The 15,236-nt window shown below is 48.9% G+C and overlaps 4 protein-coding genes across 4 annotated transcripts in view; 2 read left to right on the top strand and 2 right to left on the bottom strand.

The window, feature by feature from the left end:
* Positions 1-852: 852 nt before the first annotated feature.
* On the top strand, positions 853-4,162 carry si:cabz01068815.1 (solute carrier family 51 subunit beta). Its single transcript, XM_060071193.1, has 6 exons — positions 853-1,001; positions 1,554-1,614; positions 1,738-2,211; positions 2,409-2,540; positions 3,051-3,141; positions 3,483-4,162. Exons 1-6 carry the CDS (start codon positions 879-881, stop codon positions 3,898-3,900), a joined length of 1,299 nt encoding a protein of 432 aa, XP_059927176.1. The 5' UTR covers positions 853-878; the 3' UTR covers positions 3,901-4,162.
* Positions 4,006-7,875, bottom strand: rasl12 (RAS-like, family 12). Its single transcript, XM_060071194.1, has 5 exons — positions 7,139-7,875; positions 6,528-6,584; positions 6,338-6,411; positions 6,011-6,201; positions 4,006-5,347 (listed from the first exon to the last, which is right to left on the bottom strand). The coding sequence occupies exons 1-5, from the start codon at positions 7,239-7,241 to the stop codon at positions 5,005-5,007; spliced, it is 768 nt and encodes a 255-aa protein (XP_059927177.1). The 5' UTR covers positions 7,242-7,875; the 3' UTR covers positions 4,006-5,004.
* A 319-nt stretch (positions 7,876-8,194) lies between these two features.
* On the top strand, positions 8,195-10,876 carry kbtbd13a (kelch repeat and BTB domain containing 13a). The gene has a single exon (XM_060071707.1). It carries the CDS (start codon positions 8,422-8,424, stop codon positions 10,111-10,113), a length of 1,692 nt encoding a protein of 563 aa, XP_059927690.1. The 5' UTR covers positions 8,195-8,421; the 3' UTR covers positions 10,114-10,876.
* Positions 10,430-15,236, bottom strand: part of ubap1lb (ubiquitin associated protein 1-like b) — a 7,743-nt gene continuing 2,936 nt past the window's right edge. The window contains exons 3-6 of the mRNA XM_060071708.1: positions 14,508-15,128; positions 12,749-12,883; positions 11,551-11,652; positions 10,430-11,286 (exon numbers count right to left, since the gene is read on the bottom strand). Of these exons, the coding sequence (XP_059927691.1) occupies positions 11,152-11,286; positions 11,551-11,652; positions 12,749-12,883; positions 14,508-15,128 (993 nt within the window). The 3' untranslated portion in view covers positions 10,430-11,151. The remainder of the gene's footprint in view (positions 11,287-11,550; positions 11,653-12,748; positions 12,884-14,507; positions 15,129-15,236) is intronic.

A 15,236-nucleotide genomic window follows, 5' to 3' on the forward strand; every position in this document is an offset into this window, starting at 1 on the left:
ATAAATTCCCATTTATATAATTAACATTAACCTGGGAATATTAAAAGGGAAACCGCTGTCCTCTACATGGTCTATCCAAAACCAAATGATTGTTCCCCAACCATTCAACCAAAACAGCATTAGTTTGAGTGGTCTTAACCAGCTTCACCAGTGAGGTATTACAAGTCCAATTTGAGTGTTATTAAGGCTTTAGGGCGGAACCCATTCGATAATATCGGGATGGTCCCCAAAGGCATATAGGGCAGGGTGTGCCATCTAAACTCTGAATTATGTTTTATTACTTTTAATCATTCATTCAACATTTTATTTTCTTCAACAAATCACAGTCTTCGTTTTCGTTTAAGGACGTCATCAAAATAATCCATTATCTTTTCCAAACCACAGCAATCTTTAACATGTGAACTAGACCTATACTCATATTGAACTCTTGATTTTAATAACGCAGAGATTACTTATTAAATGAAAGGTATAACTTTGACATCATAATGTGTGTGCGCTTTACAACAGGGCACGTGTACCGGCTGTTTGAACAGTGTATCACAAACTGCAAACGCAAGGTTATGGCAAGGCTGTCTAAATAGTAACCTAGCAACACAGGTCAATGACCTCACTATTCAGAGGAACCGCCATTACCCATAGCAATATTTACTTGGTTGGACCCCGCTCTTTTGCCCCAAAATAAATGTCATCAATAAGTGTACTATGATGAGCTTTTTATTATGTATCTTTTCAACCCTGGCAGAATATCCTGCAGACCAACTTATTTATTTGAAATACAAACCGACATTTTGAGCATATTGTACCCCATCGTATGCGTTTAGGTGTCTCTTGTGGAGAAATGTGTTTGCAGCAATGGAGGACATACAGGAGCTCCTCCCATGTGGACTTTAGTCCTGGTCCCAGCTCTCCTTCCTCCTGAACTAGTAGAAGAAGAACCTCCTGAGGTCCACACTTCCTGCCCTGCTCCAGCTGCTTCTCTGAGCCCAGAGAACCACACATCAGTGAGTTACCTTTACCTGTGTGTGTGTGTGTGTGTGTGTGTGTGTGTGTGTGTGTGTGTGTGTGTGTGTGTGTGTGTGTGTGTGTGTGTGTGTGTGTGTGTGTGTGTGTGTGTGTGTGTGTGTGTTTGTGTGTGTGTGTGTGTGTGTGTGTGTGTGTGTGTGTGTGTGTGTGCACGTGCACGTCTATGTTTGATATTAATATTTGTTATATAGGATAAAAAAACAAATGATTAGAGCCTAATAATCATTTCCCAATCATGGTAATCTCCCGTTATCTACTAGCAGTGGGTTTCTGCCTGTAGCTATCAGAGTTCAGTCAGCCTGACTGATTACTAAGAAGCTACTGTGGAGAAATAGGACTCGGATATTTGCTTAGTTTTTATGTCGACAGAAAGAAAACCTTTTGGAAATCATGTTTTTAATTTGTGTGTCTTCTTTGTATAAACTATGTCTACAAATGTATTATACTAGTCCTCATGAATTGCCTCAAATCCAATTACAGTGAATGCTTTGACATTGAAGGTATCCCACAAATGTTGATCCTTTCAACAGTCTTCCCCGTGGTGTGCTGACATGCTGTATGCCTGGATCACGTTGCTGGTCCTCTGTCACGGTAACGTTTCCTTCCCCTCAAACGACCCTCATGCTGTCCTCTACAATACACCGATGCCCACCGAGACCAACGACTGTATCCACACCCTGCTCCTTATAACAACGCTCTTATCGACACTTTCAGAGGCGACAGGATTCCTGATCCACAACACGCACCACAGCCTGTGCCTGGAGGACCAGGCCGGTCCGGGCCCCGGCCCCGGCGCCGTGGGGCTCGGCCGGTGTAACCTGGACTCCCGGTTCCAGCAGTGGGTCTGGTGGAACCGGAGGGTGCTGAGGAACCTGGGCTCAGACAGGTGCCTGGCCGGCCGACTCGGCACCGACCTGGTGCGGACCGTGGGATGCCCGGCCATGGAAGAGCAGGAGGAGGAGGAGGGGGTGGTGGTGGTGCAGGGAGCAGGAGCAGGAGAAGGAGGAGCTGGGGTGGTGGAGGAGGAGGAGATGCTGTGGGACTGTCTGCGCAGCAGGCTGATCAGTGTGAGCAGCGGGCTGGAGCTCTCTGTGGACGACAGCCTGAGCCCAGCTCTGGCCCCGCTCTCCCAGCGCAGTGGGAGATGGAGGTCGCTGGACGAGGGAGATATCTGCCAGGAGATCCTCAGTGAGAGTTGTTTTTATTTGTTTTAACCTTCTGTAATACCTGATTCCATAAGCACAGGCAAACACTTTGATTGTGGGGCTGATCCTGGCACAGGGGACGATGTTTGAACTTATCAGGGGACGGATCGGGGACAGCAGCAGGTCGTGCTGCTGCTGTGAAGCAAGGCGGTCGTGGCTAACTCTCCAGCCCTGTCACAGGATCCAAAAGGGCGTCCAGAGAGCCAGGAGAGTTCGAGAAACCCAGCGAGAGCATGGATCCCAGAGATGCAATGGCCGGCATGACAGAGGAGCAGAAGAAGTTTCTGAGCTGGTATTATCGCACGGAGGACCGTAAGTAATGCTATTGTTGCTGTGGTTTTATGTACTCAGTTGTACTGAATGTGCTGGCTATTCAAATTGAGTTGAATTTAGTTGAGTCAAACTCATTTCAGGTTATCAGCAGATCTCCCATATCAAGTTTATAGGCCTGATAGATGTTTAACTTTGAGTCTTGTGAAATGCAGATGCCAAAAAACGAATAAAGATTGTAGTGTGAATGTTTGTGTACTGTACTCTTCTGACGCATGAAGTCAACCATGGCTTCCGAAAGGGGGGCATTGCTGATCTACAGTATTAAGAAGTCCAAGTTTAAACAATAAAAGGAACTTAGATCTCTGCGCGTCAATAAACCTTACCCATGCCATCTGTAAAGAGGTGCTTACGTTTACAATTTACCCAGCTTCAAATGCTGTCTTTGATCAGCCCGGTGTGCTGAAACGTTGGCCAGCCTCACTATAGTGCCAGAAGATTTACTGCACATGTAATATGCATTCTAACATTGTGTTCTCTTCCCAATGCCAGCCACCATATGGAAGTTTGTAATGCTGGGACTTTCCTTTGTCTCCCTGCTTGTGGGCTTTTTGCTTCTGGGAATGGGTTCCATGGCCAACAAGTATGTACCCCCTTTCAAAACAAACTGTAAAACAAGTTGTATTATAGAATTGTCGCCCTATAGCTTTTTTGTTTGATGTAATGCACAAACCGAGAGTCCCTTAGAGAGTAAACAAACACTTAACTCAGACCAGAGGGACAGAGTCAAACGCAGGTTATGAAATGGCTTTGTTTCTGATTGGCTGAAAACTTTTGCCTGGTGACGTCAGCTTGTCAAACAGAATGTCATAAATACATCCCCAGACGCCAAACCTCACGAACGATTCAACCGTTTTTGTTAATATATGTTTGGATGTTTTAAACGTTCATTCCAACTGACTCCAGTCCTGTTCCTCTGAGCAGGAACCGGAGGGAGATAGCCAAGTACAAAGCAGCAGCCGCTCTGGCCCGACAGCCCGGTGGCGAGGAACTGCAGGCCCTGAACGACTTCCAGGGCCACAATGACCTCGAGGCCCCCCCCCAGGGCCACAGCCCGGCCCCCCCGGCCCTCGACGGGGCGGGTCTGAGCCAGGGGGAGATCGTGGTGACGTGGAGGGACGGCAACGTCTCCACCCTCTACCCAGATCCCCTGCCAGAGGAGGAGGTGGAGGTGGAGGTGGAGGTGGAGGAGGAGGAGGAGGAGGAGGGGAAGGGCGAGGGGTGCATTGAGCAGACCCCACACATGGAGGAGAGTAGCAGAGATGAGTCTTTGGTGAAGCAGGAGTGTGGGGCGTGTAGTGACGATGGGGTTCAGCAGATAATGAATGGAAAGATAGAATGAAAGGATATGGAGGAGTTGCAGCGGGACGGGGGTTACTGCATCTGAAATTTAAATCCATCTTCTCATGGCTTGAACACAAGCCCAACTTCATCTTATGAATTAATCTTGTACCCTTTGTGTATACGTTAGAAACATATCATCTGTTGTTGCTTTGTGTCATACCTTGTTTTGTTTATGTCTTTTTTTAATGCTTGTTTGAATTGTACAAATGTATGATCATCTGATACAAGAAATTAAATCATCCTCAACCCCTAGAGTAAAACTTGTGGTCTATAAAGTTCTTGAGACAAAGCATTTGTGTTGGTAATACAGATTTCTGTCGGTATGCTATCATGTGTGTCTGATATATGACAAGAACCTAAATCATAATTAATTCTGTTCATTGTAACCATATTTACATTTTGGTTTGATAAAAGTTGTATATAAAAGTATCACACTATTGAAACACATTCACAAATATGCAATCTATTTATCAAAACACTATCCTCCCACCCCTAAAGGTGGCAGCGTTAGACATCTAGTTGTGTGTTCCTGTAGGGATCTACATATCGACACAATGCTCGGTATGTACCAAAGATAAATCATACAGTGAACAAACTACACTACGCCTATAATCCCTCCATAAAAATCTGTCTCGAAAATAGACTTAACATTGAAAGGTCTGCAGCTTATACATCTCCACACAGTCCGATGTCCACAGAGTACGGGAAAAGCTTCGGCTTGGATCCGCTAAGAAATGATTGTCACTGGCGTCGTACCAATCTCCTTTTGTGCGTTACCACGCACGTGCGTTATGTTTGAGTGTTTCATTCAAGTTTCCACAATGTGGTTGAGGCGATGAAGCACCCATCATGGAGCCAACCATCATGGAGCCAACCATCATGGAGCCAACCATCACGGAGCCAACCATCACGGAGCCAACCATCACGGAGCCAACCATCATGGAGCCAACCATCATGGAGCCAACCATCACGGAGCCAACCATCACGGAGCCAACCATCACGGAGCCAACCATCACGGAGCCAACCATCATGGAGCCAGCCATCGGGGTACCCTCCTTCAGGGAGCCCCCCAATCGAGGAGCACCCCACCACGGCCCCCCCATCAGAAGATCTTAAACCCCTTGAGCAGGGTGAGCGTGGGGGCGCGGCGTTTGCTCTGCGCCCGGGAGGACTTCACGGTGACCAGCTTGGCGGTGGCGGGCGCGGGCAGCTCCTTGTAGCAGGGGGTGGTGAAGGTGTGGGCGGAGGCGATCCCCACCAGGGGCCTGTCCTCGCCCCTGCACAGGGGCGGGAACGGCGGGCTGCGGTCCGCCTCGCGCCGCACCTCCCTCACGGCGTCGTGGAAGACGCGCTGCACCGACAGGAAGTCCAGGCAGGCCGACACCTCGTAGAACTGGCCCCCGAAGCGGGCAGCGAGCGAGGCGCCCTCGCTCTTACTCACCTGCCTGGAGGAGGGGGGGGGGGGGGGGGGGGGGAGAGAGAGGGGGAGAGAGAGAGAGAGAGAGAGAGAGAGAGAGAGAGAGAGAGAGAGAGAGAGAGAGAGAGAGGGGAGAGAGAGAGAGAGAGAGAGAGAGAGAGAGAGAGAGAGAGAGAGAGAGAGAGAGAAAGAGTGAGAGAGAGAGAGAGAGAGAGAGAGAGAGAGAGAGAGAGAGAGAGAGAGAGAAAGAGTGAGAGAGAGAGAGAGAGATAATTTAGAGAGAGGGAGGGGGAGAGAGGGAGATGGGTAGGGAGAGAGAGAGAGAGAGAGAGAGAGTGTGAGTGTGTGAGAGGGAGAGAGAGATAAGAGAGATAAGAGAGATAAGAGAGAAAAGATAAGAGAGATAAGAAAGATAAGAGAGATAAGAGAGAAAGAGAGAAAATATAAGAGAGGGAGAGATAAGAGAAAGATAATCTCTCCGTAGGACTCCTTACGCAAGAGAACCATCCCCTACCGGCTCACAAATTCAATGAATCAAATGATTCGAACAAATCCACTGAAGGAAGCTTAAAAGTGTCTGAAGAGAGAGAATGACTAAATAGGAGTAAATCATAACTGTAAAAATGAAGAATGAACTCTCCATAATAAATGTCGTCTTCCATCTCGGCCCTTTGAGCCCGGTGGGACCCACCTGTGTCTCTCCATGTCCACCTTGTTCCCCAGCAGCAGGACGGGGACGTCGAGGTGGAGGGCCTTTCGGTGGAGGGCCAGGGCCTCCAGGTAGCGTTGGCAGCCCTTGAAGCTCTGCATGTTGTCGATGCTGTACACCACCATGAAGCCACTGGCCCACGACAGGTAGCGCTCGCAGTTCACCGGCCCGTCCTGGTCCGGACAGACATGGACGCAGTCAGGTTAGATATCAAGTACACACGTCATCGAGCCACTTGTTTGATGAAATGTGAGGAAACATGTTATAAAGGTGAAGATAGTACTTGGGTTATGAAATGTTGTGGCGTACCTGATCGGCAGTGTCCATGACCTTCACCATCACAGGCTGGTGGTCTATCATCTCTTCTGATGAGTAGATATCCTCTGGGGGAGCAGTTTGGTTGACTTAGTATTACGCTTAGAAGGATTTTTCTTCTGTGCCATTTCGGAAAAAGTATTGCAAATGTGATCAGAAATTTTAAAATGCAGATAAAACTCACCAAGATTAGGGTCGTATTCACTGATGAAGCGTTTGGTAAGAAACTTAACGGTCAAGGCTGAGGAGGGATGAAGAAAGAAAGAAAGAAAGAAAGAAAGAAAGAAAGAAAGAAAGAAAGAAAGAAAGAAAGAAAGAAAGAAAGAAAGAAAGAAAGAAAGAAAGAAAGAAAGAAAGAAAGAAAGGAACAAACAAACCGAAAAATAAAGGACAGAAAGAAAGAAAGGAATGAAAGAGGGAAGAGAGAAATTAGTTTTTAAGAAGATAGTCGGATGCACCCGAGGGGGGAGGGGGGGGGGGGGGGGGGTTGAGGTTGGGGGTCACACTTAGGGGCATGAGAACTTCTGTCCTGTAAACATCCCATCACTTTTTGACATCCCGCAATTTACCAGTGCGATCACAATTGCTAATAAATTATACTTAAACTTGAAATCACACAGAAAGAGTAACAAAAATATTTAAAGAGGATTTAATCAAGTTTTCGTTTAGGTTGAACTATTATGCTAAGTGGAAAAAGTAATAGTTAAAAAGTACATAGTGACATTTATCGAGATAGCCTTTTTAAAAGGCTTTTATCGAATGTAGTCGGATTAAACCCAGGACTAGGCCCCCTACCTGATTTTCCAGATCCCATCACCCCAAGAACCACCAGATTGCACTCGGCGAGGTATCTCTCTGGGACAGCAGCAAAATGACACGTCTTTCCTTTCCCGAACATGATGGTAGGATCTATTCTAGTTTAGACGTACCCGCCTTTCTAAGAGTTGACCAAATAAACAAAGAGCTGAGAAAAGTAACTTTAAAACGGAAAATAAAGGCTTGTTATGCTGACGAATGAATCCAATAACAACACGAGGTCTACCATTGTCCGTAAATTGTCGCAATAATTCTTAAAAAAATATCCAATCAAATCCATCAATGGTTTTACCTAGAAAATTCCAAGCGAAACGTTAAAAAAAAGTTATCCTAACGTTCAATGGGACTCTGAACGAAGAGGTTCTGCGCAACTGAAAACCAGCCTGCAGGAGACAGCCTCGGCGAATGATTGACGGCTGATTTCCATTTAAGGAAATGGAAGTAGGTCTTATGTTCAAAAAAGGAACACAAATCTTTCTCTTTGGTAACCTCCGTTAGATTTAGAACGTTAGGATGATTTTGTTTGGAAGAAAACCTAAGAAGAGTGAGCCATGGGTGTCTCAAGGGCTGAAGTTAACCTAATATAGGCAAATTCCTAAAGTAAAATCTATAAACTTTTATCAAAATCATAATTATACATTGAACAAAAGGTAAATATTAATCCTAAAAACCTAACCTAAAAGTTACAAAATTAAGTAAAATCACAAAGCAGAACATTTTTCATAGTTACTAATGTGATTCGTTATAAAATAGATAACAATTATAACGATACATGGTGTAAATATTAATAATATTCGTATTATTATTTTACATGCAATAAAGTAATGCTATCTAAGAGGATTCAGCAGGTGGGTGGACGTGGCCTTAGTTTCCCCCAGGGCCCCAGACGGCTCTGTGAAAGCCATGCAGGGCCCGGGGAAACAGGACATATTGTTACAGCTCGACCTTATTGCACAAGGACAGACACCTCATCTGGCCCCAGCACACAAAGGGGTCGATGCATTGTCTGCATACCCGCCTCCCTTCTCCACAAATACACACACACGCACACACACACACACACACACACACACACACACACACACACACACACACACACACACACACACACACACACACACACACACACACACACACACACGCACACAGACAATCTCCAACTAAGCAGTCTCCCCTTACAACAGATCATCATACTCTGCTACAACTGTACCACACGTCTGCCTAGAATAGACGCCTCTATTCCTGTGTGTTTGGATAAACAAATGCAAACGGAGTCCGCATCGTCCAGTGCATCTGCCCTGGATCGAGCCCCGCCTCCCAGCTGCTACCCGATAGCGCCCCCATGCAGGGTATCCGTTCTACCAAGGCGATGCGTGTGTTCCTGTGTCTCCCGTAGGCAGCTCATGTCCCGGTCGGCGATGAAGATCCCCGCCGGTGAGGAGACGGAGGCGGGCAGCTGCCTCCGACCGGGGGGCGGGAGCCCGGAGCCGCAGCCGTGGGATCCACAAGGCTCGCAGGGGCGCGGCGACAGCCTGGCGGTGACGGTGGGCGGCCGGGTGTTCGTGGTGGACAAAGCCCTCCTCACGGACCACTGCGAGTACTTCCGGGCGCTGTACCAGTCGGGCATGAGGGAGTGCCTGCAGACGGAGCTCCACCTGCGGGGGCTGGGCGCGGCCGGCTTCGTGGCCATGCTGGGCGTTCTCCGCGGCGAGAGGCCCGCGCTGGGCGCCAACGAGCTGGTGGAGGCCATCGAGGTGGCCGCCTTCCTCCAGGTGCGCGCCCTCACCGGCCACCTGGTGGACCTGATCGACTCCGACAACTGCCTGCTCATGTGCCACACGGCCTTCGGCTACGGCGTGCGGGAGCTGGCCCACCGCGCCGCCCTGTTCATCCGGGACATGCGCTCCGAGCTGAGGGAGGAGCTGTGGTCGCTGCCCGCCGAGCTGGTGGAGTACATCGACTCGCTGGCGCCCTGCACCTACATGGCGGTGTGCAGCCACGCGCCGTCCCCGGAGCTGGTGCAGGACATCCAGAGGACGGTGTGCTACCTGGATGAGGACACTCGGGACTGGAGGGTGCTCAGCCACCTGCCCAAGGAGAGCAGCACCACCCAGGCCGGGCTGGCCGTCCTGGACAACAAGCTGTACATCGTCGGCGGGGTCCACGACGTCAGCAAGAAGGTGATGGACTGTGGGTTCTGCTACAGCCCCGTCACCGACACCTGGTCCACCGTGCCGAGCCCCAAGCAGCCCCGCTACAACTTCACCCTCATTGGCCACGAGGGCTGTCTGTACGCGGTGGGCGGGGAGTACAACCGGAAGGCCATCTCATCCGTGGAGAAGTTCAAGGTGTCCCACGGGGCCTGGAGCTTCGCCTCTCAGCTGCCCTGCCCCGCGGCGTCTGTGGCCTCGGCCAAAGCCAGGAGCCGGATCTTCGTGTGCCTCTGGAAGGCCAAGGGCGCCACGGATATCCACGAGTACGTGCCCCAGGAGGACCGCTGGCTGCTTGTCACCACGCTGGTCAGGAAGCAGAGCTACGGCCTGTGCATGGTGGCGCACCGGGACAACCTGTACGTGATGCGCAACGGGCCGTGCGATGACTTCCTGATGTGCGTGATGGATCAGTACAACCTGACGTCGGGCCAGTGGAGCGCGGTGAACGGACAGTACGGCAACAGCAAAGGGTCGCTGTTAACGGCCGCCGTGAGGGGGGATTCCGTGTTCACGCTGAACCGAACGGTGACCACAGAGTACACCATAGAGGACTCCCGCTGGAGAACCAAGAGGGACATGAAGGGCTTCGGCAGGATCGGATCCATCTATACGTTTCTCTTGAGGATCCCTAAAGACGCGGCGCAGCTCAAAGAGAGTTCGAGAGCTGACAGTCCCGGTCAACATTATGGACTCCTCGTCAGGGACCCGAGTTCATCAGCTCGATGTCTGAACGATCGGTAGATCTGTTTTACCATTGAGTTGGTTTGTGGTGATGAATTAACTATTTACTACTTTTTATTGTTTAGTCATTTAGCAGGCTTTTTTTTCAATGTGACCCACGCATTGCATTTAGGAGCCTGTAGGGGAGAGATTAAGGGTATACTTTGTACAATAGGCTTCATCATTTTGATACGTTTATTTTTAGATCAATAGACCAGCAGCTGCTGCATTTTTTTTTTTTTCTCTTCGCTGCTGTTGTCATCACTGTAGTGCTCATGGGCAGTTTGTATTCTGTGCAGTATTCTGTTCGAGGAGGAAAGTATTCAAAAACAACAAGTTTATGAAGTAATCAACAGCACAGTTTATTATGGGACTTACTATTCAAAACAAACAAATATTCTAATGAGTATTAATTTATTTGATTGTATGGGGTAACTATTTATTGATATTGTCAAATCAAATACAAAAACACCACTTGTAAAAAAAAACACCAAGCATGCATCACAAATCCAGATAAATTAAATACAGAATTCCACTTGCAGCAACATAATGAAACACATTTTATATACAAGTCAATACAACACCTGTGGCAGTGTGGACAACCCAATGGCATCACATTTCTGAGGCGGTTTCCCAGAACATTAAACACGTGCTCTTTCTTACCGAAGGCCACTGTATCTGCACCCTTGGTCCAGTCTGACCATTGGGCTGACTAACAGAAGCTACTTCCTTCCATGTCAATAAAAGACAAGATAACTGTGTGTGTGTGTGTGTGGATTATGGCTGGTTTGATCAGCCTAGCCCGGCCCGAGTCAGACTGATTGGACTGAGGCTGCACACCTGTCGCACATTGATCAATCAATGTGCGACAGGTTAAACCAGCCATCTCCACACACACTGGGGTGTGGAGATGTTAACCATCAAACATTTTCAATAAACCAGCTTTCTAACACCACTACCCTGCGTCCTTTATACGGAGGAGCCCAAAAGAAGTCACCTAGGTGGCGTGCAGTAACAGACTTTGCCGCAAACAACGATTAAAGTACGTCAAACTGTGTGTCACGCCACGCGGGTCATCAGCTCCTCCAAGGCCCGCTCGCGATGGTTGCCGTGGACCAGCAGAACCTCCTTGATGGCGCTCGGCTGGAAGCCCATCTCGTTGAACTGCTTCAGGAGATTCAGAAACTCTTCCGCCTGTGGAAATGCATCAGAGACATTTTGTTAGCCTTTCTCGAGTCTTTTTCCCGTTGAAAAGGCCCCCGCACCACCGGGAATGAAGTTGATTATAGGCATTGCAATCCAGAATTGACTATCATCCATGCATCTTGGGGACATCACACTTCCACGTGCGATGTCCCTCAAGGGCTGATTTTCTGATGGTTAATCCACATCACGCCTGGCGTTTAGTAGGGACCCTTTAATAATATAATTTGTCGTGAGAGAAGCGGCCTTTATTACCTTTGTCTCAGAGTTGGAAAACATCTCCAGGGCTTCCTCTACTTGGGCTTTGTCGTAGCCCAGCTCACACAGATGTTCATAAGCCCCCAGGTAGCTGAAAATCTGCCCAAATGAAATTCAAATGGTCTTTAGGATGCTAAGTGGCACGATCATGAAAACAAAACAAAAATGGAAAATATGGCAAAGTCTTTGACATATACCTACCAAGTTTAGCTGATACCTTGTCAATGAGCAATATCTTTTAAAAACCATCATTCTTTTATATTTACATTCTTACTATTCATTGGGGAATCTAGAAGGTGGGGGGGGGAGCTGTGGTGAAGGTGGATGGCAAGGCTAAAGGGAACACTAGATCCTTCCAGGAGCAGTAGGCAGGCCGGCTAAAACCATTAAAGGCTTGGCAGGGTTGCAAGAAATAGACAATGGTTCATGACTACGTCGTTCACCGGCCTCGTGTTCGTTTTATAACACCAACGTGTAAGAACCACAACAATGGTTCATCTATCAGAGCCAGACAACCAAGAACCACCGCCCGTTACCTCTGTGTGTCAAATCGAAAAGAGCTTCTTCTCAACCCATCTTTCCCCTCCTTTCTAATAATAGAGGCGGTATTGTGTGCTGAGTCCCCAGCAGAGTTAATGTCCCATGAGAAAAGCATAAAACCTCAGGATTTAACATCTGTTCCACATTGGTGATGTGTTTTTATTCGTTCAGTCTACCAAGGTCAGATTTTAAAAACTGAACCCAAACTTTAATAAGTCTGGGATATTGGTTTACAACTCATTTTGAGAGTTGTGTATGTCTTCATTGCAATCTGTGAGTGCACTTCTTATCTTCTTATCGAACTACCCACCATCGACGACGGGTAAACTCTAATAGAGTGATCAAACACCTGAATAAAACAGGTGTAGCCCCGTTTCAGAGGAAAAGTAATCACAGGCTTAAGTGAGGGGTCGTGGCCTTCATGCCCAATAACAACTGGTGCTGTGTAAGCTGTAGTGGAAGCTTTCCCTGAGGTTAGCAAGCAGTGTCTGGTTGTCCTGTAAATAACCACTAGTGACGAGTGCTAAGTGATGACAACACACAACACTGACACTTACACTCACTCAGTCACTCTCACTCCGTCACACTCACTCACTCACATGCAGGAAGGGTCTACTGTGCACGTTATGGGGCGTCCTGTGTCTTGTTTCCTGACCTGGTCGGGGGCGAGCTGACCGGTCTTCTGCAGGGCGATGAAGGCGGTGTGAAGGGGGTACCCGCGGTCGGTGATGGCCCGGAGCAGCCCTCTCTCCTCGGGGCTCAGAGCGGACAGCAGCTCCACCCAGGGGGTCTTCCTCGGCGGGAGAGAAGAGACAGCGAATGTCACGCGTGTGATGAACACACCGCTCTCCATGGTGAAACACAGAAATGTGATCGTCGAGGTTTCCGTTTAGTCTCTTCGTACGCACGTTTCAAGTGATTTCAATTGATTAAATGTTAACTGTTGTCATCAGCCCCATTGCTATAGGTTAGTAGGGGCCTACTCTACCTACCAGTAGGTTAAGAAGGCCATGGTCAAAACAGTAGACTATACAACATGTGTGGCATCAAGATGATGCAATTATTTGATTTAATTTTGATTCGTCATACATCAGGCTTAGTAAACCCATGTCATTTGAATGCAAAAAAGGCAAACAGAAACAAGTATATCGCAAAGACAATGCATCACTATCATTTAAAATGAAACAGCATACGGCAGAGAGTAATGCATTGGTAATGGATTTAAAAAAAAAAAAGACCTTAAATCAGATCTGGGGTGGTGTGCGATGGAGAGGCTAGTCCAAGACAGACAACAATAAAACCTGGTAAAACTGTACACCTCAAACAAGAAAGTTGCACTCACCCATAAAGAAACCAATCTAGGTTAACATTAACATCAATCCTGTCTCTGGTGCTCACAACGTCACAAGCAGTGTTAAGAATAGATATAGGGGGAGGGGGAGGGCATATCCACTGTGCCATCCAGACTGAATTGACCTTGAGGTAAAGCTTTGCTGAGAAATACAAGTTCACTAATCCTGATGAACTTCCACTAACTTGGTCCGGTCCCAGGGCCAGACTTTGCTCCGGCTATTTTTAACCCTAACCCTAACCGCACATCCCTAAAAGCATTTCAGAAATGCGAGCTTGGAAAAAACGTTTTAGGATTGATTTTGCGCTCTGCTAACCGTTTGGAGGCGATCAAACTTGTTGATGATGATGTTGATCATCATCATCCTCATAATGATCGTTATTGTGTTTTAAACAATGATACAGGTCCAACATGGAAAATGTTCAGCCCATCCAAAACTACAGCCATGGCATCATAGAGATGCTTTCTCTGTGATAGTGGGGCTGGGATACTTTGTTTAAAGGTTCATGGCTGGGTGGCGGTCTCATTTTAGCACACTGAATCCCTCTGAGCTCACATGGAAAGCTCTCAGGGCTCACTGTGGCCCTCAGACACACACACACACACACGCACACACGCACGCACGCACGCACACACACACACACACACACACACACATACACACACACAGGCACACAGACGCACAGACACACAAAAGCATGCCAATAGAAAATACAAACTCAGGCAACTTGCCACATAACTTATGACAATAAAGCACTCTCCGACAAACAAAAGATGCACTCCCGGTATTGTTACCCTTTGGTGTCACACATCTTTAACATAACATAGCCTTACTTACACATACACATACAATGAAAACTGACAACTATTGTTAATGATACATTACCAGAATATGGTTGTTTTGCCTCAAATTGATCCGTTGACTTGCCATAGTCCCTAGCACCGGTGATATCAACACACGCAATAACATGGCGTCCACCAGAGGTGTTGCTGAGTTTTAATTTTGCTTTTCATTTAACCCGACGCTTGAGTTGCTAAAGGCTGAGGATGCCGTCATGTTTACCGGGTGCGGTGCCTTGTGCTGCGAGGCGGAGAACACTCTGTCGATGGAGCTGGTCCTGGTCACCAGGGGTCTGCGAAGGGCCTTGATGCTGGGATGTGGGACAGCCAGGCCACTCAAGCCCGGCCCCTGGTTCTCCTGGGGGGCCCCGCGGGCCTCCAGCGCCGACAGCGAACACTGCCGCAGGTTCTTGCGGCGCTGGTGGGGCAGGCTGCTCAGGCAGGCGGGGGGGTCCAGCAGGCTGGGCTTGAAGGCCTTCTGCGCCTTCCTGGCGCCGTGCTGGAGCGGGTTCCCCGCCGTAGAGAGGTCCCTCCCGGGCGGGGCCCCCCGGGCGTCGGGCCCCCCCCCGGGCGTCGGGCCGTCGCCGCGGGGGCCGGCGAAGGGGAGCCGGGGGGGCAGGTTGAGGCTGTTGGAGCGCGGCCGGGGGTCGGGCTCCCAGAGGTCGGAGCTGTAGCGGCCGGCCAGGCGGCTCTGCTGGGGGCTGCTGAACGTGAGCCAGTAGGGCGGGCAGGAGGGCTGCGGGGCCCCGGCCGGGGACGGGGAGCGGGGGGCCGGGGGGCCGGGCTGACGGAGGCAGCCGTCTTCCAGGCCGGTCAGCACGCCGTTCTCCAGGCTGAAATCGTACTGGAACACACACACGTGCATGCACGCACGGACGCATACACAGACACAGATAAAGACGCACACACACACACACACACACACACACTCACACACACGGATGCACACACA

This window comes from Gadus macrocephalus, chromosome 14 (assembly GCF_031168955.1).
Source record: "Gadus macrocephalus chromosome 14, ASM3116895v1".
Lineage (NCBI taxonomy): Eukaryota > Metazoa > Chordata > Actinopteri > Gadiformes > Gadidae > Gadus > Gadus macrocephalus.

Coding starts and splice junctions, on each gene's coding strand:
- si:cabz01068815.1 (XM_060071193.1), top strand. CDS start 879: ATGTGGACTTTAGTCCTGGTCCCAGCTCTCCTTCCTCCTGAACTAGTA. Junction 2,212..2,408: donor TATCTGCCAGGAGATCCTCA/GTGAGAGTTGTT, acceptor GCCCTGTCACAG/GATCCAAAAGGGCGTCCAGA. Junction 3,142..3,482: donor ATGGGTTCCATGGCCAACAA/GTATGTACCCCC, acceptor TCCTCTGAGCAG/GAACCGGAGGGAGATAGCCA.
- rasl12 (XM_060071194.1), bottom strand. CDS start 7,241: ATGTTCGGGAAAGGAAAGACGTGTCATTTTGCTGCTGTCCCAGAGAGA. Junction 6,202..6,337: donor TCATGGACACTGCCGATCAG/GTACGCCACAAC, acceptor TGTCCGGACCAG/GACGGGCCGGTGAACTGCGA. Junction 5,348..6,010: donor GTGGACATGGAGAGACACAG/GTGGGTCCCACC, acceptor CCCCTCCTCCAG/GCAGGTGAGTAAGAGCGAGG.
- kbtbd13a (XM_060071707.1), top strand. CDS start 8,422: ATGCAAACGGAGTCCGCATCGTCCAGTGCATCTGCCCTGGATCGAGCC.